At 44.4% G+C, this 20,995-nt stretch overlaps 1 protein-coding gene across 1 annotated transcript in view; it reads left to right on the top strand.

Annotated features, from left to right (window-relative positions):
• The first annotated feature begins 84 nt into the window (after positions 1 to 84).
• Positions 85 to 20,995, top strand: part of tmem163a (transmembrane protein 163a) — a 35,087-nt gene continuing 14,176 nt past the window's right edge. Inside the window, exons 1-2 of the mRNA XM_029135882.3 lie at positions 85 to 668; positions 4,057 to 4,176. Of these exons, the coding sequence (XP_028991715.1) occupies positions 467 to 668; positions 4,057 to 4,176 (322 nt within the window). The 5' untranslated portion in view covers positions 85 to 466. The remainder of the gene's footprint in view (positions 669 to 4,056; positions 4,177 to 20,995) is intronic.

Below are 20,995 nucleotides of genomic sequence, written 5' to 3'. Positions count from 1 at the left end.
AGGTCTGCCAGTGGTCCGTGTGGGAATTAGGCGCTGAGTTATGGCAGGAGGAGAGAAGCGGGAGAGGGAGGAGGGGAAATAAACTTGCTGGCACCGCCTGCCAGATCCACAGCAGATCTCAGCAATTTATCGCGTCGCCGCATCTAACCCTAAAGTGTGTGATAACTGGCTCAGCCGGACCTTTTGCATCCACATCCAGGCTCCTCTTCCAGCGCTGAGTTCACACACAGGGACTGGCGTCGCTCCGGATGCTGGGAAAATAAGCCCTCTATCTCCCCATCTCCTCTTATCGCCATATCTGATCTTCCTCCCCTGCGCAACTGACTCAACACCGGTGGCGGACTGGACGCACTGGATGGCTGCTGCACTTAACGAACCGGTTTGATTCTATTCCTCCCCCCCCTTTTTTTTAAAATCTTCATCCTCCACTGCCTCCGAGACTGAAGAGAAAACAACTGCTGCAACAATGACAGATCCGGCGACCCAAGAGTCCTACCCTGTCCCGGACCCGACTATAGTGGATCCGTGCCCGGCCACAGTGCGGAACGGCCAGTGCCCCCCGGATGGCTTCAGTAACAACCACCACCAGCAAACCAAGAGCCCCAGCCAGCCCGAGCAGCTCAGCACGGGCCAGGAGATGAAAATCACAGACAGCGTGGAGGGAGAAGGTAACTCCATTTACCCGTCAATGCGTGCGTTTGGTTGGAAGTTATGGTCATGGATGGATGTGCGCATATGTGACTGACTGCGTGGATGCTGAGGGGAAGCCGCGTGGAAGGTGGTCTATTTTTAACCAAGCGAGGTATTTTTAGTTAGCTCGTGTCTGAATAATTGATATTGGCCCCACATCAGCATTGTACAGTTCGAAGATGAATTTAAAGTTCTAATCATTAATCTCCGAAGCCTGTCATCTATTTATTCTCTGGCGCCGCTTTCCTTCAGCTGTTCCCAGTTCACGCCTCATTTTCTCCCCAAGAAGCCAAGTTGCATGAGAGAATACAGTCGTCGCCTTAAACGTGCACCCAGAGGCATATTTATCCTGTGAATGTCTGAAATAAGCCTAAAGCCTGTTACTGAGAAATACACTTTCATTAAGAGTGCAGATTCCTTAGGGCATGTTTGTTGCTGTGTGACCTTATACTATTATTCATCAACTTGTATTAACAACAGTGGACAAGGCCCTCATTTATATAGTAATCCTAAACTTCAATCATTGCATTAACAACAAAAGGCTGTACAGTAGATTGATGGCTTGAAGATGTACTGCTTGTATTTAGTGTTGCTGATCCATAAATGTTTTCTCACATCTAAAACCCCTCCAACCCTTAACCCCTGACCTCCAACCTCTGACCCCAACGCTCATAGTTCTAAGACAGAGAGTAGGAAACCATCAAAGGTTATGAATTGGCATTTAAGGAGAGAACTTTATTTTGAAAGTCAGGCAGTTGAATAGATTTATACCGATATCGAGCTGAACACACATTTCAACATGACATAAAGTCAACAACAGGTTTTTGGAAGATTGAGTGCAAAGCTGAAAAACTGCTCAGTCATACTGTAAAAGTGTGTACGAGTGGATGAGAGGATTTAATCGGCCTCCACAGCTTCCCTTGATGTTACTTATGGTAAAGAAAGAAAGGTGTCACAGAGAAAACACACACACACACACACACACACACACACACACACACACACACACACACACACACACACACACACACACACACACACACACACACACACCTACTCACTCTCACCCTTTCCACACAAGTGCGTGTTAAGCAGAGCTGTACAGGAGGAGATGTGGAGCACATGCCTCCAGTCTGGATCATGTGAGTGAGGCGATTTAACCGTGGTGTCTCACTTCCCCTCTCTGCCCACACACACACACACACAACCACCCCCCCACCCACCCACCCACACACACACACACACACCAGCTAGTCCAGCTAATGCGATTTGACACAACAAATGCACACATTACATGGTTTAAATACAAAATACTGATACGTTGAGCACAGAGTAAACAAGTGGAACTATGTGTTTTGTAACTCTACACACAGTACCACATGTGATAGACTTTACTCACTAATACTACATCAAATTGATCTAGGTCTTTTCCCTGACTGAGGCCTTTCAGAGGATTGTAGATTCCTTTGGACCAAAGTCATGTGAGCGTCTTTGATTTCAGTCAGTTACAGCCAGTGATGTCACTGAGGAAAGTCAAGTCCTGTAAGCAGGAGTCCCAAAAACAAGAAGAGAGTGTTTCTCATTATAGAATTTACTTATTTTAATCAAACCTAATTATGGATGCAAGAGAGTAAAATGGATACAACACTCACAATTTGAAGATTTTTCTTCTTAAATATTATGTGGTTTTAGAAATAAAATGCCTTCAGTCAAATGACTGGATTTGATCTGGATGCCCATTACAAACCATCGGCGGGAGTCTGGTGAAGGATCAGGTCCCAGTAGGAGCCAAGTCAGTCTGGATGCGCTGTCTACGCCCACACTGGACAGCAACAAGGACTGCAACTCATACAAGTCCAGTGTGTGATGATAAATAAGAGGAAAGCGGAAAGAAAAGCTTCGAATAAAGCTGTCAGGCTTAAAAATATGAATATATCCTGAGGGTGTAGACTTATAAAATAAACTTAGATAAATGATACTGCAACGTACTGCAAAACAAGCAACAAGCAGCTGTAGAACAGTGTTTGTGAAAACTATATCTATAATGCAAGTTGATTGTATAATATTTTATGTATTAATGAGCTTTGGTGTGTAAGAGGATAGAATCAGAATGTTTGCTGAGAAGTTGCCAAGCCTCAAGCTGAGGCGGCATATTCTAAATAAAATGCCTAGATTGCAAACTGGGCAGGAAGGGCATAACTGAAACCATGAGTCGTTAAGGGAGCTATTATCTACAACATCTTTAGGACCATCGTTTAGACTAGAAATGTCAGGTGAGGCTGCTTTTAATATGCTTCTAATCTTCCCAGTGGGTTCTTGAAGCCTGAGCCTGGTTCACTGACTCTGTCGCCCATTTATCTGGCCCAAATGACTTTTCCCCTCTATTACAGTAAGCGTTCATGTGACTTCATCAGCTCTTTATCAGCAGTTGTGTCTCCTTCCGTGTGACGCACACGCACGCGCACACGTCTTCTCCAACTGATCACACAGTGAGGATGACGTCTGTGGAGCCGGTGTCATAATAACGCTCCAGATCGGGTAGAGCCAGGGTGGATCAGTCTGGTCGCTATGACAACAAAGTCAAGTTGTAATCACTAACACACTGTGTGTGCAATGTGTTCCACATCACCAGTTTTGGTGGTCACCTCAGTGCATTAATGGGTCCTCACTTGGAGATGTAATTGTCAATAAAAGTTTATGAGCTGCTGCTTGTACGATATGTTGTAGCAAGAGATCAGTAAAACATAGTATTGTATTTGTCAGTTAAGATGCCAGATGAGATAAACCAACTCAATAACTCAATACATTCACCATCAGCTACATTATAAATCATAATGTATCGTACTGTACATATACTGTAAGAAAACAAACTCTGCTTTGTATTTACCTATTTAACAAATCAGTTCCTATATACAGTATATATACAGTAATATTATTGTATAGATAATGAACATAAATCCTACATACATGGTTAAGTAAATGCATTTTTAGAATGCAGAACGTGCAGGTACTGAGTTGGGTCCATCCTTCTCCATCTCCTCCACTACCTGCCTGACGTTATAGCACTGCAAAAAGTAAACACCTTCTCGGTATCAGGACAGTTCACAGGTGACTGTGACAGCCCCTGAGATGAATATCTGGGTAGAATGACAGCTGACAGCATTAAAAGCACTCCTGGATGTAAAAGTTCAGACCTATAAATATTGCATGAGTCTGCAGAGCCGCCCTCGTGTTTGGCGACAATGGAGCAGCTTCAGGCGAGTTCCAAATCTGGGCTGTTTCGTCTGTGACTCCAGGCGGAGGAGTCTCACATTGGTTCTCACGTCTCACATTGCCCTCGTAACAGATGGATGTGTCTCACTGCAGGTCTCCTGGAGAGCAGCATGCGGTTGAAGCCTCACGAGGCCCAGAGCTACAGGAAGAAGGCGCTCTGGGTCTCCTGGATCTCCATTGTGGTCACTCTCATCCTGGCCGTGGCAGCGTTCAGTAAGCGATTAATCCATCCATCCATCCATCCATCCATCCATCCATCCATCCATCCATCCATCCATCCATCCATCCATCCATCCATCCATCCATCCATCCATCCATCCATCCATCCATCCATCCATCCATCCATCCATCCCTCTCAGCTCTGATGAGTAGGGCCCTCATAGCTGATCAGTGCAGTACACTCGTGTTCTATTACATCGTTCTAGTTATGAAAACCGGCAAGTCACACATAATGTGTAATCTGGTCGCATCACGCACACTTTTCATCAGTGAGAGGACAAAGAGCATGTGCTTCGCAGGCATCCTGACATATAAAGGTCAGCTGTGCAGGGAAGCAAATGAATGAGTCACGGCAAATTTCTCCTAAAAGCTGAGAAGTTTAGACTTCTGCGTTTTCATACGTCCATTTAGAAAATGTTACGCGCCCCCAGCGTTGCACTACAAAGAAACACTGTTTGTGATCAGCACTCAGTCAGCTGCGTTTCTTAAAGATATTAACAATACTTGTAAAAATACAAAGAAATTAGAAAAAAGGTTTTTATTTCTGAGATTAAGGCGATAAACTATCACAGACGAGTTTCTTTTGACAGGTACAGACTTTAATAAGCAAATCATTCTGTGACACCTTTGGCTCATCTTTCAACTCACCCATGGACTTTGTTTTGCAATTTTGGGTTAAAAACCAAAACCAGATTTATCTTAAACAACCAATTAAGCCAACGATAAAATGGAGTTTACACCTATTCTGCTTCCTAGTTTCCACCAAAGGTGCAGTTGGTGAGAAAGCTGTGTCATTATCATAGAATGAAATGTATGGATCCTGATACAGTATATCTGCCAAACACAGCACAAGCGCTGGAGCATTAGTTACTGCTGTGACTGTGACTGTGACTGACAGAATGAGTGTATTTATGGGGGGAAATGGGTCCATTCGCACAAGCTTTTCACGTGAAAGCACCGTGCGGCTCAGACAGAGAAGCCAGTGTGAACTCCCAGGAGATGGATAACCTTTGGATAATTGTTGGTAAACAGCGCGGCGTCTGTTGTTGATTCATGTCTCTTTCCTTCAAGACAAACCACTGAAAAATCTGTGGAAATCACACAGAGAAGAGGCGCCGAGTAGATTTTCCTTATTTCCAACAGTCAAACCTACACAAAAACACACTATGCACCCAACAATATATAGAAATATCAAAGCTATGGGGACAAAGCAGCTAAAGGACGAGTGGCTGCAGGCGAAACTCGGCCTCAGGACCAAAGGTCAGACGCCGCGGGTCAATTAGCAAAGGCGACGAGTCCCCTTTTTTTGAACCGTCACACGACAGCGAGAGCAGGAAGTGACAGCAGCCAAACGAACAGGCTGCGGGCGAGCGAGCGGGCGAGCGAGCGAGCGGCAGGCAGATGGATGAGCGGCGCGCGGACCGAAGCTCTGAAAGGTGCAGCTGTGTATCACCAGGGGACGGAGCGGGACGAGCGCTGGCAGGCAGCACCGGGAGCGGGCGCGTGTGATGGCTCAACTTTAAACAACACCGGCGCCTTCTCCTCCCGTCTGTGCCCTACTTTCCTTTTTCATCTCCTGCAGCTCGGAAAGCTTGTTTCCTCTTCCTTCGCTTTCTCTACCTCCTCTTCAGTTTAATTCTTTAATTCTTGATTTGTTGATTTTTACACATTGTCCTCTAGTGGACACCTTTAATGGGTTAAAGGTCGAGGTCATCCTCCTTGATGGGAGAAGGATTTCAAGGATCCCCAGCGTCCTGTAGTGGGATATTAGTATTTACTGTAGAAGAGAGGCTCCTTACACAAACTGACTCCTCAGTGAGGTCTTGTCCGTCGGTCTTGTGCTTCTCTCTCTTGGTGGTTTGCCTGTGGAAGCGGTCCATGCATCAGGCTCACAGACGTAGTGCAGGTACCAGCTGGCTTTTAGTCATCCAGCTGCATCCAGATGTGTATTCAGACGAACTTGTGACAAGCATGACTGACACTACATCATGACCAGTAACTTCCTCCATGAAGTCAGTATGTCACGTGAGCACTCACAGATGGGGGACGGGATGTTCTTTTGAGCTGATCAGGCGAATGAGACGCTAAAACGCGTATTTGAATTAGAAAACCAACGCTCCTGTCGTCAGGATACTGTTTCATTATGAGGTATTTGTGCAACGTGTCGCACTGTGCTGGCTACGCTGTCACAGTAAACACTGCTCAGTATTCAGAGTGGGTGACAGGCTGCACACCAGCACGCGCACGCTTTTCAGATTGCTTTGCACACATTAGGAGCCGGTGTAGGAGCCGGCCTTTGGACTAATAGGCCGCCCAGCCATCAATCAGCGACACCGCCAGAAACCACTGCACGCCTGATGGAGGTGGTGGGATTGTAGTAGGGGGGGGGGGGGGGAGCAATGAAAGGAGCAGGGAGTGAAAGGGAGAAAATAAGAGGTGAGGAAAACACAGAGGAGGTGAACATGAGAAACTAAAAGGACGAGCGCGAGGGAAAGAGAGGGAACTTTAAAGGGGAAGGAAGCTGGAATACAACACAAATAAATACTGAAATTAGGTCATGAATTGATTGAATCATAATAATTTAGCATTACGGATGAAACACTGAAACAGAAAGCAAGCAACTGCATCTCTCTCCTTTTTCTTATTTACTGCAGTACAGCTGTAATTACAGCGATTCAACCCAGATACATAAAGCACCCCGTTATAAATAAACCAGCACTTTATAGATATGTTTCTGTGCCATGACTTCCGTCGCTGTAGGTTGGAGGAGCTGATGCACAGAGGGAGAGAATAACAAAACACGCTTTGACTCGTTCCGACTGTCTCCATCCACTGAACATCCTTCCTCACACTTTTCCTCGCTTCCCTTTAGTCTCAGGACACAGGGCGCGTTTAAGTAATGATGACCTGAAACGTGCATCACAGAGCGGAGCGTGAGCTAAACAGCCAGAGGCGGGTCTTAACAGCGGCCATTCATTAAGCATCAAACAGACAGGCCTTTCTTTGGCCTGATATACTTTGCCATGAGCAACGTGTGCCTTCTCTTATTGCAACATCAAAATAGCAAATAGTAATATCTACTAATATCTAGTGTGATACACATCACCGCAGTGGGGGAGAGACAATAGATAGTTTGTATTATCAAGCAGCATTTACCTTCATTCTTAATTCTTCTTCTAAATTCTTATGCATGAAATACGGTGGCCTGGATTTGACGTGACAGAAATGAATGAACAAGTCTGAGACAGGCCTCAGGGCAGATCACTCCGCTGTCGCGCTTTTCACGCAGACCTGGATTATCGGGATTTGTCGATGGTCACTAGAGATGCACCTTCTCCTTTGCTATTTTGAAAAGACACCACCCACCCGGGGGTAAAACAAATTAGGACTCACACAGGGCCGAGTGCACACAATGGAGACGTTTAGCTGTTCACTGGTATCTGCAGGCCATTCATCATATATGAGCAGTGTCTGCAGTAACACAGACCAATATGCATCTCTCTCTCTCTCTCTCTCTCTCTCGCTCTCTCTCATGCTCCAGATCTACTTTTTCACGGCTCTTTCCTCCCACAACCCCCTGTTTCCCCCTCATCCTCTCTCTCCCCTCCTCCCCCTCACCCAAACCTCGTCCTTCTTTAGTTCCCCCTCGACGTCTCCAATTTCCTCCCGTCTCTCCCCCCTAGTCCCCACCCAGCCCCATCCTCGCCCCAGCCTCCTGTCTGCGTGCGGGGTAGAAAACACAATCATTTATTCATTTGTTTTCCCTCCCCGCGTCGTCTATTTTTACTGCTAAATACCAAGTTGCCAGCAGGAAGAGACGCGCCAGTCAAACTGTTTTCATAAAAGTCAGAATAATTTGCTCTGTGTTTCTCCTGGGCCTTTTACATTTGCTTTTGTTATTAGTTTGCGTTGGGTTTCATTCTCACGCCCGGACGCTCTGATTCTGATCATTCATTGTGACTTGAATGTGACGTCAATGCGTGACGTGCAGAGTTGCCATTCTTCAACACACAACAACATTTGACTTTCTATACTTATGTGTAGTTCCTGTCTGAATTACAACTAAAGCATTTTCAGCCCCACCTGAGGTGCAGATATTAACTGTGGTGTCACTTTAGCTTACAAACGCAGTTGGCTTCACATGAACAGTGTTTTCATTTGTCCTGTCACTACTGTTCCCATTTAATGCCTGCTATGGAGCTGCCCTTATGGAATTAGAATTATATTGTGGTTTTATTTGCTGCCTGCTTATATTGGCATGACTCTATGTCTACTAATATTAACAATGCAAACAAATGGTCTACATACATACATACATTTGAATATATACAATATAGTTGGCTCTGCATCAGTACACGTCACACTAAACAGTGTAAAGTACGAGTATTTATTTATAATCATTTTAGTCTAGCTTTGTCTTGTTTTCTTCAGTGCAGAGTAAACCTTGACAGACTTAACCTGATAAACTACTAGGAAGCTAAGGAACTTTATTTTACGGTATGATGTATCTACCTTGCAAATGCAGTGCAGTGCATTTTATAGCAAATATAATTGTATTATGTTATGATGCTAGCAGCTTTTAAATTACTGAATGACCTGACATTCTTTTTATTAATCCATTTTTCAAAGCCTAATTACGTGCAGTGAGTGCCTACCGCAAACACAAAGTTTCAGTCTACTGTTGGACGCTGTACTGCAAAGTCAGCTTTTCTGATGAGCTTAACATTGTAGATCAGAGTTGGTATCGTACTGTATATTAACAGAAAACCAAATCTGAAAACCCAATGTTCCATGTACAATGTACTATCAATGATCAATTATTAAGTCTTATTAATTATTATTAGTATCCATTATTAATAGTCAGAAACCATAACTGAGTAAACATGTGCTACATCCTCCTCCATGTCCATTAACTTCCCTTTAATGAAGGGTCACCAGATGTCCATAAGGTCAGGTTTATGCATCTATGCGTGTAATTCCAACAAAAAACATTTAAGCCAGTGTTGTGATTTCTGATTATTACTTTCAAGCCCAGATGTTAAATGTCACGAGCTCTCCTCCACTAAGCTATGATTATGCTAAGAGATGCCTATTTAATCTGAATTGATGCTTTCAAGGATAGAAATTAGCAGCTGTTATTTTGCCCTGACTCCTATTTTGGAAACATGAATTGGACAGACCTAGGATTCATGAACATGATACATGAATTCAAAAATATTCTTCTGAGAGAATAACTGCTTAGAATGCGTTTTCATACAGGCTGCACCATTGCCTTCGGGGCATAGTTTGATTAGTCTCCACCAGCATATTGGGAAGACAATGTGGAATAGTGCAACAGAATGAGGCCACACACTGGCTCCTTACTGCTTTGTTAATGTGTAGTAATTAAATATCTGGCTTTTTGCTGTTTGTGAGCAACGCGTGCTGAAAAAGAGAATACTGTCTTTAACAATCCATGATTTGATGGCATGTGCTCAGAATGGATTTTCCATTTAATAAGCAATTATCTAATGAGTCACAATTGGCCCGCGTGACCTCAGACAAGGGAGCGTTGAACAAAACCAAAACGGACTGATAAAGACTCTTGATATTTAAACTGCAGCATCATCGTACAGTGCAGTGGAACCACACTCTCAGAACCAACCGTGAAGCTTCTCTGGGAACAGCAGCGAGGTACATTAGTCTGCGACATTCTCAGATTCTCACACCAGATGCTTCCTCTACGTTTCTCTGGGTCCTAGGACGAGACACGCGTATACACAGAAAGACGCTCCATCCCACACTGTGGCGAATGACGCCGGTTGATGATATGAATAGATGTGAATGTACTAAAAGTGGTAGCACCACGACAAACATTCTGGCTGTTCACAGTTACACGGTTATAGAGAATAAAGTCTCACTTCCAGCTCCTGCTTGCTTACTAATAGTTATTATGAAACTGTTTGCATCACTCTGAGCACACCAGGGCCCTAATTCTGTGGGTCTAGTGATAAAATCATTATACAGCAAAGTATAATGTCAGGGGTATAAATCAGAGTGCTCGCGTTTCCTATTTAACTAGAACAGCCATTTTTCTTTTTTTCATTAGGGTCGGTCATTTCTCTGCACCCTTTAGTAGATTAGGAGCAGGCCTAGAGCAGTAATATGTATAACTAGGTTTCATTATTCTTTCTAAGGTTTGTGTTCTTAACATTTTTACCTTCTACATTACATTGCATGCATTAATTTAAAAATCTTCCTTTGCACATGAAAACCATATCACATGTTTAGCTTTTATATTTAACATAAAGAAGAATCCATCCATCCGTCCATTTTCAACCGGGCAGCAGTCTGAGCAGAGACTTCCCCAAACCAGACCCCCTCCGGCCCCTGGCTGCGCCTAGAAATTCTGTTCATAAAAATAATGAACTGAACGGTTACAGAGGGCAGTCCTGCCAAAGTCCAACGTGCACCAGGAACAGGTCTGACTTACTGCTGGCAGTGCGAACCAAGCTCCTGCTCCGGTTGTACAGAGACCCAACAAGTCTTAGTAAAGAGCCTTGGACTCCATACTCCCGGAGCACCCCCCACAGAGTTGGTGAAGGACTGCTTCCCTCTCCTGAGGCGTCGAACGGTTTGCCAGAATCTCTTGAGGCTGAACGATAGTCCTCCTCCATGGCCTACCCAAACTCCCAGGCCCGGGTTTTTGCCTCCGCAACTGCACGAGCTGCAGCATCCTTGGCCTGTCAGTACCCATCGGCTGCCTCAGGAGTCCCACAGGTCAAGCAGACCTGATGCTCCACTCAAACTCTAACTCACACCACCAAGCTCCCTTGGTGGTGTGAGTTAAAGGTCTGTCTGACAGAGGGTTCACCCAGACATTCCCAACAAATGCTCATGCACAGAAGTCTAATAACATAACACAATTCGGGTTCAGATCAGGGAGGCTGTTCCTCCCAATCATGCCTCTCCAGGTATCACTGTCGTTGCCCACGTGGGCATTGAAATCTCCCAGAAGAACAATGGGGTCCCCAGTTGGAGCGCTTTTCAACACTCCCTCCAGAGACCTCAAGAATGCTGAGTACTCCACACTACCGTCTAGTCTGTATGAACAAACAACAGTGAGTGACCTATCCCCCACCCAAAGGCGCAGGAGAGCGACCCGCTCGTCCACCGGGGACAACTCCAACACATGGCAGCTAAGCTGGGAAGCTATGAGCAAGCCCACACCAGCCTGCCGCCTGTCGGCGCAGGAAACACCAGAGTAGAAGAGGGTCCAGCCCCTCTCAAGGAGTTGGGTTCCAGAGCCCAGACCCGACTATTTCTAGCCGGTACCGCTCGACCCTCTGCACAAGCTCAGGCTCCTTCCCCCCCAGTGACGTAACATTCCATGTCCCAATAGCCAGACTGGTTATCCAGGGATTGGGTCGCCTAGGCCTTCACCTTCGACTGCTGCCCAATCCACCATGCACCGGCCCCCTACGGTTCCTCCTGCGGGGGATGGGTCCACCTGAGGACGGTTCCACGTGGCTCCTTCAGGCTATGCCTGGCCGGGTCCCGGTAACCGAAGAAATTAAACAAAAAGCATTTATTTATATTTTAAATAAACTGAGGACATTCAGGCAACATTTACTTACAGCCTCATACTTTAATTGACCCACATGTTCACTGAATAAACACAGGAATGTAAATGGCAGAATGTTGATGAAGCAAGTGCAAAGCAAACTTTTAAAAACCAGTGCTAAAACATTTCCTTTGATGCTTAGTGGACGCCATGTGGTCGGACACGGCTCGTTACACAGCTTCAATCAACACTGGGTCTTTTTGATTGAACTAAATGATTTGTGAACTCCACGTTGGGTTCAGCATCGCCGCTTGGCCTTTTAGTCTTGTGTTTCGCTTTTACACCGCATTAATTCTCTGATCCCACGTGTAGTTGGTAACAGACGGTCAGATGTGGTGACGCTGCTGCCTCCTGCTTTGGACATAGTTAATGAGCCAAAGTGCCCCAGTCCTTTACCTTCCACTCTGGGGACCGGTGTGAATTTTATTTGTGATAATAATGCAAACAAAAAATTGAATTGCTTTTTTCTTTCGGTTTCTACTTTTATGTCTCGAATTAAAATGATCATGTATGTATAAATGCGTGCATTATATGTTTGGCTCTCTATTGTTCATCATCTCCATACTTTTGCACCATTAACCTAAAAGAAACACTTTAAATTAATAGGCAATATTACATTTTCGTTAAATTAAAGAGGCAAAAGCAATACTGTGTATTTTATTAATAAGCTTATAGTAGGTACAGTCATGCTTTTATTATTGGGTTTTCCTGGTTGTGGATGTGTCAGAGGAACCTTTGTAGGCATTTTAGGCAGCGTTTTATCAGTGTATTTGCTTTACTGTCACAAACTCTCCATCAGGAGCGTAATTTAGGACAGCCTCTCAAAGCAGCCTCACACCGTCTTTTATCAGTCGGCACCGCTTGACTATTTTTACTCGCCTGTGACGAGCCAAAGAAGTCAGGTGGTGTGGTGTGATCAGGCAAAGATAAAAGAGGAAACCGTCTGTGTGTGAATACTTGAGCGATTAGGGATATTTCATACTCATTCTCCTACTGTGGTTCTGTTGTGGCACTGATTCCATTTTGACCACTTTACAGCTCAGGTACAATTGGTGTTATCAGATTATAGCGTTGAAAATTGGGATTATTAAAAATAATAGCATATTAAACCAGATACCTAACCAAGCAATAAACTGTTCCTACTACTGCTTAATAAACACCCTTAACATACGTCATATTTTATAACAAGCTGAACGCTCAGTTCACCACTGCAGCAGTTACTCATTTTTAAATCAAACACATGTAAACTCCCAACTTTAATTTATAAACACTGTGAACATTTAGGACCAGGTGATACAACCCGTGGAGCAGCCATCAGCTGGATCCATAGTGATCTATGGTAAACAGATTCCTTCTATAGATCCATTAGCAAGGCTTCCGGGTGCTGCCATTGGCTACTGTGGAATGATGTGCTGACCAAGGTGGCCTCAGGGAAAGCGACTGGGAAAGTCCATTCTTCTCCCTTAATGCACGAAGGCTTTATCGAGCCCTTTACCTTTGGGCTGATGGAACAGGGAAATAGGAAGTTTAAAGGACTTGATGACGAAGCATGAAAAAGTGGGCTACTGTATAATTTACCTCCAACGGAGTCATTTCCATTTCCCCTCGTATCTTGTTGGGAATCAATGAAACACTGCATAACTTCAGTTTAGGCAGAGTTAAAGATGAAGTGAGAGTGAGACGAATGACAGATTGTGGCTTTAAGTAAAGAGTGAAAGAGAAAAGTGACAGCTGGGATGAAAAGTAAACATTAATTTCACGGAAGTTAGACGAACCATATGCTTCTATACCTCTAAAACACCGTACTTCAATCACGAGTAAAGTATTGTTTTTATAAAATGACTTTGACCTTCACTTCAGCGGAGCCTGTATTCATCTAGCAACAGTAGAACTAGAGGACGGAAGCAGCCGGGTTCTGGTGGAGGTACGGTACTTTCTGGAGCTCCTGGGGTTCAAGTAAGAAAAATCATCCATAAATCCTTCCCGCACGTTACTTATTATGGTCGCTTGTGGAATTATTGGTTTGTTCCACTGCTGAAACCGTGCTCTGAGCGGCGAGCAGCAACCCAGCACCCACTCATGAAATTCTGGCTCAACAACAAACCCTCCTCTGCGTTCAGTCTAGTCAAAGCAGTGTCTCATGTCGATTCTTCAGGCAGACGGGTAAAGCAGCAGTCAGACAGCGTGAACAGGGTGGATGACAGAGAGAGCAGCACCAGTACCGCGAGTGGGTCCGGGCGTGACTGACGCTTTACACGCTCTGAATTAACCGGTACCGCTTGGTTCCCTACAGAAAATCGGATCAACTTCTGTCTGAATTAGATCGTTGCTGCAAATGCAAAGTGCTCTGTCTTCATCTGTCGAAGTCCCCAAGCAGCCGTCATGTCGGGATCACACACACACACACACACACACACACACACACACACACACACACACACACACACACACACACACACACACACACACACACACACACACACAGGGCTCATTTGCACTACATGCTCCGTCGCCTCCGAACAGCTAGTGCTGCTTAATTTATACCAGTCAGCGCCTGTCTGCTGCGTGTTTATGTATATGTGTGAGTGTTGATTGTAGCTGATGAAACCAAAATAGATCTTACAGTGTTTTCAGCCTGAAACAGTGAGTCAGGAGGCTCTGCTGCTGAATGAACAGCATGCTGCACTGTCGGCTCGTGTTCCAGGAGGAGGCATGAGGCACAAAGGGGACGCCAGCGAGGCCTGTGCCGAGAAGCGACTCGAGAGTTGACCTCGGTTCGCTGGCCTCTTCTCACTCCCCCTCAGCAGCAGAATAATGCTCCATTAACGCTTTACAGGCCGCCGATCTGTGCTGACTGGTTAGTGCTGGTTACCTGGCTGATGTAAAACACTCATAGATGGAATTCAAGCTGCCCAATCGACAGGACACTCACACTCAGCGTGATACAGTAGATTCAGCTAGCGTTTTTTTAATATCAGAGGGAAAACAGTCATTTATTTCTGAAGTGTGACATCAACCCCCCTAATTAAATTTAATAAACTAATTTAAATTTGCACACCCCAACATGTCTCAGGTAATTTTCCCTTCAAGCTTATGAACAGTAACAAACTCAGTCTGCTCTTCTTGACTACATAGACTTGTTGTTGGTGTACATATTAGAGTGTTAAAGCTTATGTTGGCCACTGGACATGCACGGTCTCTGTAGAGTGTCACGCTGTCGATCAGATGACACGGTGCCGGTCTATGCATGTGTTACATGTTACACGTTGGGGTAACTGGTGGCTGATGTTGGCCGTCTCTATGTTTTGAGCTCGCGTTGAACTGTCCACACTCTTTTCTGATGACCCCATGACCCTTAAGGAGGAATTCTGTTAGAATAATGGAAGTGCAATGTGTGTGTAGGGATTCAATAAGGAGTCAGCAGGAAGACGTCTAGTATTCATGCTCTATGAGCCTGAAAATGCAGAAGCACAAGGAATTTGACACTGATTTCTTGGTGTAACGATTGGACCCTCACAGTTTTATCGAAGGGATCAACCCACAGCAAGCAGACCACTCGTATCTGTAGTTTGCTGGTAGGCAAGTAGATACGAAGGCTAATAAGACCCGACAGAACAGAATGAAAATACACGGAGGCTGTTGCTGGTCGTGACTCTACCTTCATATATATTTAAGTGAGATGAAACTGTGTGAGTGAGTGATTTGAATGAGGGAAAGTGGGCTGCAGCTGCTCAGCATGAATGTGGGTTCGCCCCTGGGGACCACGAGTCCCTAAAAGTCAGCGTGAGAGAGAAACCTCACCACTGTCTTCAGGTATGTTTCATATTTCAATGCTAGAATGTGTTTAACGCTCATTTCTTCAGCTACCAATCACTTTTCAGGCCGGTCCAGTAGCTCACATGCTTTAATCTGAGGAGCCTATCAGCTCCTTCTGAGCTGTTGTTACCACGGTGAATGATAATGAGACGGCAGCTGCCATGACAGCACAGCTTGTCACTGTGGGCACTGCGAAAGCTCCGATTCCCCGACTTTGTTAATAATGAATAATCTGGATAGCACAGACAAACAGGCGATTTATGATACTGTATATCACCAGCGTTGCCTGGAAAAATGAAATGAATGAGGCCGCGTGGCTTCTTTGCTGACCCTCATGCTTCCCCAGTGAATGATAAAGAAGGCCTATTCATTTTCTCACTTCACCGTCATCACGATCCGCTACATCACGATTCACAATCATCCTGCTTCTAACAAGGTCTTAACAGCTGGGTTGTTTCTGCAGGAAGACTCAGACTGCATAATACAGAAGAAGCCAATAAAGGTGCTCAGAGAAACCTTTGGGGTCTGGACCTGTTCAAAACACTTGTAAAGAGAAATATAATTGCATGACTTTATCCTAGAGGAGATATTGCACTCAAGTGCAGAATAGTTGCAAAATAATATGATCAATATGATCAGTCTTTGGGGTTTCGATGCCTTGGATGTTAACCACTGCAGTAATGTTTATGTGACAGCTAATCTTCATTCAGTACATCATTATAATAGGATCCTCTTCTGTGTGTGTGTGTGTGTGTGTGTGTGTGTGTGTGTGTGTGTGTGTGTGTGTGTGTGTGTTTGTGTGTGTGTGTGTGTGTGTGTGTGTAATTCCTTGCCTAGTTGTGTACAGTATCTCAGTTTGTTATGCAGAACAGTCTCCACAGGGCTCATTACTAAACTGTAGAGGAAATGTTTTGTGGTCGAGGCAACACAAGAGACCTACGCTCTGAATTTCCACCACCAAAACACTGTCTGCCTCGGTTTTTACCCACAGCATGTGCGCTTGTGTTTAACCAAAGGCTGCGCAGATATAAAAACACATACACATTTATCACTCTCCTGTCCGTCTCTAGCGTTCTCCTTTTCTCTCCTCGAGTCTCCGCCTGCTGTTCGGCCTGAATCAGCACCTCCTCAAGGTCAGAGAGAGAAAGAGACACAACTGAATACATTTAGAAAAATGCACAGAGGTGGAGAAGGTTTCTTTTTTTTGTTCTCTACATAAAATTAATGATTAAAACTGATGGTAATGTATTTAGTATTCTAGTCGCCCAGTGTTTCATGCCTGAAAGCAATATATTCTAATTTAAATTTAGTCCAGTGATTAAGTCAACTTTAAAGCTGCAAATCAGATTATTAAATATTCTCCACATACAGTGGTAACCTGTAATCCATCATATGTGGAGCCTGCTGAACAGTACAAATCCATCCAAATACACATCTCCATTTACAAATAATACCAGCGCACGTAAAAATACGGCCCGACCGCTGCACAGTCATGGGAAATTGACAGAGAGGCTACTAAATTATCGTGGCTCTCAAGTGCTGGTATCATTGAACAAATGGAGAGGGCTGCAGCAGCGCGATTGCTCAGGCGTCTGCTGGAATCGCTCCTCAGTGCTTTACTAGAGCCGAGATGAGTCAGACTCAGGTGCCTCCATTCCGTCGCACCCAGAATACATGACACCGGGGTTCTGTACCGAGGAGCACGGCTGTGTGCGAGCTGGGTTTGAACAGATGCTGCAACATTTTTTACCACCACTGCAGCTGTCCGGTTGTGTGTAAGGCTGGTAATTAGCGCTAACTGTTTGCCTGCCAAGGACCTCTGCAAGTCATAACACTCAGTCTCCCCAGTGGGACAATCTTATCTTTCTTTTTTTAATAATGTTGGGAAGATTATATGAAAAAGATAGTGTCTAATGAATCAGTTTATGTTGTCAGAGAGCGGTTATATAGTTGTGATAGCTACAGTACAATTTCCTCTAAAACTATGCCCAGGTCATTTAATAGTGTTTGCTGGAAACTTGGGTTTGAGTTTAGAAGCTGAAACTAAAATGAAATGTGGAAATATCAGGTTAACTCACCAAAATATTAGTAAAAGTATAAACATGTTAAATAGAAATTCCTTGGTAGGCAGGTTCATCCCTGTGAGAATGATGGAAAAGATCTAAATGACTACGCTTCATTTCAGCCTCTGGTTTTACTCGTGGACGTTGTCTTTGTTGTCAGAAGGAATGAGTCAATGTCTTGTCAGTATAATTCAGAGGAGAAAACAAATGAACCACTGATTTACTGAGCAACATACACAGAAAAGCTAAAAATGTTTATCTTTCGTTCTATGTTCATCTTTTGATCTCTGTGTATAGTGAGAACGCATTCCCGAGGCCATTCTGGGTTTGGATGTCATTTCTTTCATTTCTTGTTTCGTGCTGGTTCTGTTTCTAACTGCAACTAGAAATCTTTCCTTTTCCTGTCAAGTCCATTAGCTGACTAGTGACTCTGACAGTGAAGGATGCTGCTCAGGAGTTTCTGCTTGTGCTAATGTGCTGCTATTGGACACTGTAGATAAGATGTTTGGAAGATTGGAGTGGATTTGAGTCTGATTTAGCTTTGGCTCCTCAAAATAAGCTCACTCACTCACTCACTCACTCACTCACTCACTCACTCACTCACTCACTCACTCACTCACTCACTCACTCACTCACTCACTCACTCACTCACTCACTCACTCACTCAAACCTGTGTAATTTACTATTTAAAGAAGATCCGCCCCTTTTATGACTTAACCAACTGTCTTTATAAGATCTTTCCTTTATGAGCGTATGACAGTTTCTCGTTCAGATGAGTTTGTTATACAACTCTTTTGAGTTATGTGATCAAGTTTAATTGGGTTTAACATTTAATTCCTCTCACATTCAGCGTTTGTAGTTTTCTTTGTAATCGACTTATTTGCAGAGTTCATGTAACGAGTGCTTGAAAAAACCGACCATTCTGTGAGACGCTGTTTTGCCAGTTGGATCGCTGCTCCATGTTGGCAGCGTCATGGACTCTGCTAAGTGTTCTGCAGTGTGAGACTATATCACTAAAGCTTCATGACCATTTCCAATTATTTTATTTGGATAAATTATTTTATTTGAAATGATTAATAATAAGTAATAGAACGTGCCTTCAGATGATTTGAAATTCACATTGTTTAAAACAGAGACTGCATAACAGATCTGTTTAGGTTGAATCTGCAGGGTTAAGATGTCATCAGCAACATGTCATATTGTATTTGGAGTGTAGTTTATTTCTATGTATGTGTGTATATACTCATGTCTTGTCCATGTACTAATTACAATTACTAGTAAGCCAAATATAGTATTCATACATGTATTACCAACTCGCAGCTCACTGACAAGATGATTTATGATTATTATGGAAACAAGTACCAAAGTATCTTTAAAAATTACAGCAGGTCGTAAATATAGCTAGTAGCAGAAAGGAAGAATTAAAAGTCACTGTTATGCAGGTGAAATACTGTAGAAATGAACAGAAACTAAAATGTATTGGAAGGACAAAATGTCTGAACTTAAATTCACTGCTCAGACAGACACGAACCACAAACCATCCGACCAACAAAACAAATGGGTGAAGTGAAGGTGATGGACCTGATTCGACCAAAGCAGGAAACAGCAAACAGGAAGTGACAGCACAGACAGAGACGACAGACGTACAGTACAAACCAAGGCTCGCTGGAGGGCCACGCGTCGCAACATCCATCTCCATATCAGATGATTCTATACCCTCAGCTCTGGCTGTTGCTGTAATGCTGCAGTGGAGACCTTGACAGCATATTTTATATTCTGCTAATTTAATCTCTCATAAAGCTGTCACCTAGGCTGCCATAAGCTGGAGCATTAGGTCCTGTGAGGACCCTCAGGGAAAATTAATCAGTGCAATTTAGTCTGCTGGGTTTTGTTTGTACCTTCTGCCTTATTTTTATTAGTATTAGTATTAATTATAAAGTAGGAATAATGATCTATTATATGATGTAAATAATCAAAATCCTGTTTGTGGACATCCTGAAACTCCTGGGCTTTTAAAAGGTTTCCGGGATGAAGCTCTTTAAAACCTGCAGGTGTGTAGGAAGCATTAGTCCAATCAGCCGTGTGCTTGTCCTAGTTTAATCTCCACACAAACCCTGGTGAGTCCCCCAGTGCCAAGCCGCTCACAGATGGCAACTGCCTCGCTGCGCCCATCCATCGACTGCAATCCCGGCCGAATACAGATCGATACGGAGAGGAGCGGACTGATGGAGCAGGGGAGTGATGGAGCACAGGGGGGAGGTACTGAGGAGTGAAGGGGTGTTAATGAAGGAGTGAAGAGACACAGGAGAGGAGGGAAGCAAAATGACTGGGGTTAGAAACAGATAAGAATACTGTAATGTAATGTAATGTATGACAAAAGAGAAGCCTGATTTCTCTTTTACTGTAAATGACAGGAAGGGACCCAACAAGCCACCAACAGGGGACGAGGATGGAGAGGCGGGAGGTTAAGTAGAAGGACGAAAGGGGGACGTGTGGGGGAGAAAGCGAGGAAGGAAAAATCTTAGTAGGGATTTTCACAGGGTGAAGTCAGCCGGAGTGCGAAGCACAAGCAGTAGGTCCTGAATTATTAATGGCAACATTTTGCAGCTGAGCAAGTAGCTGCAGCCATTTTGGATCTTTCTGCAGAGTGTGTGTGTGTGTGTGTGTGTGTGTGTGTGTGTGTGTGTGTGTGTGTGTGTGTGTGTGTGTGTGTGTGTGTGTGTGTGTGTGTTGTGCCTGCTGCTACTGTAAATGTAGATGAATGTTTACCTGGGCTCTGATGTGGTTGTGCGTCTGTAGCCTGTGCTTGTGTTGGTTCACAGAAGGTGAGAGTTTACTGTATGCTGATTCAGAGCCTCTAATTAGGATCGTCCTCAAGGCTCAAACACACAAACATCACCCACCCAACCCTGTCTTCTATGAATGGAGTATTACAACATTGTATGTAATTCCTAAATGTTTAATTATATGCGATGGCCTAAATATAAACATGGCCCTGAAAAGCTGAGGCGTCAGAACTGAGATGAAGGGCCAAATTTCAAACTGCATCTTGTCCTCCATCATCGGGAAAAATCCAAAGTGTCTCTGGCATTAACCCTTTGTGTACTGTTTGGGGCTGTCGCTAATAAATATCACACACCGAGACGCGGATGAACGCTGACAAACCCCCCTGAAGCTCGGCAGGCTGCCGTTGGTGCAGCGTGGAGCCCTCGTGGATCGATAGCTCTGGTGGCGTCAGGGGGCTGCAGCAAGGTCACCCCGCTCTCAGACAAGACGCCAGTGACCTGAAACCCGCATGGAACCGTGCGTTTCCCTCGCTTTGAACCGGCGC

This window comes from Betta splendens, chromosome 21, assembly GCF_900634795.4.
Source record: "Betta splendens chromosome 21, fBetSpl5.4, whole genome shotgun sequence".
Classification (NCBI taxonomy): domain Eukaryota; kingdom Metazoa; phylum Chordata; class Actinopteri; order Anabantiformes; family Osphronemidae; genus Betta; species Betta splendens.
This window is presented reverse-complemented; position numbering and strand designations above follow the sequence as displayed.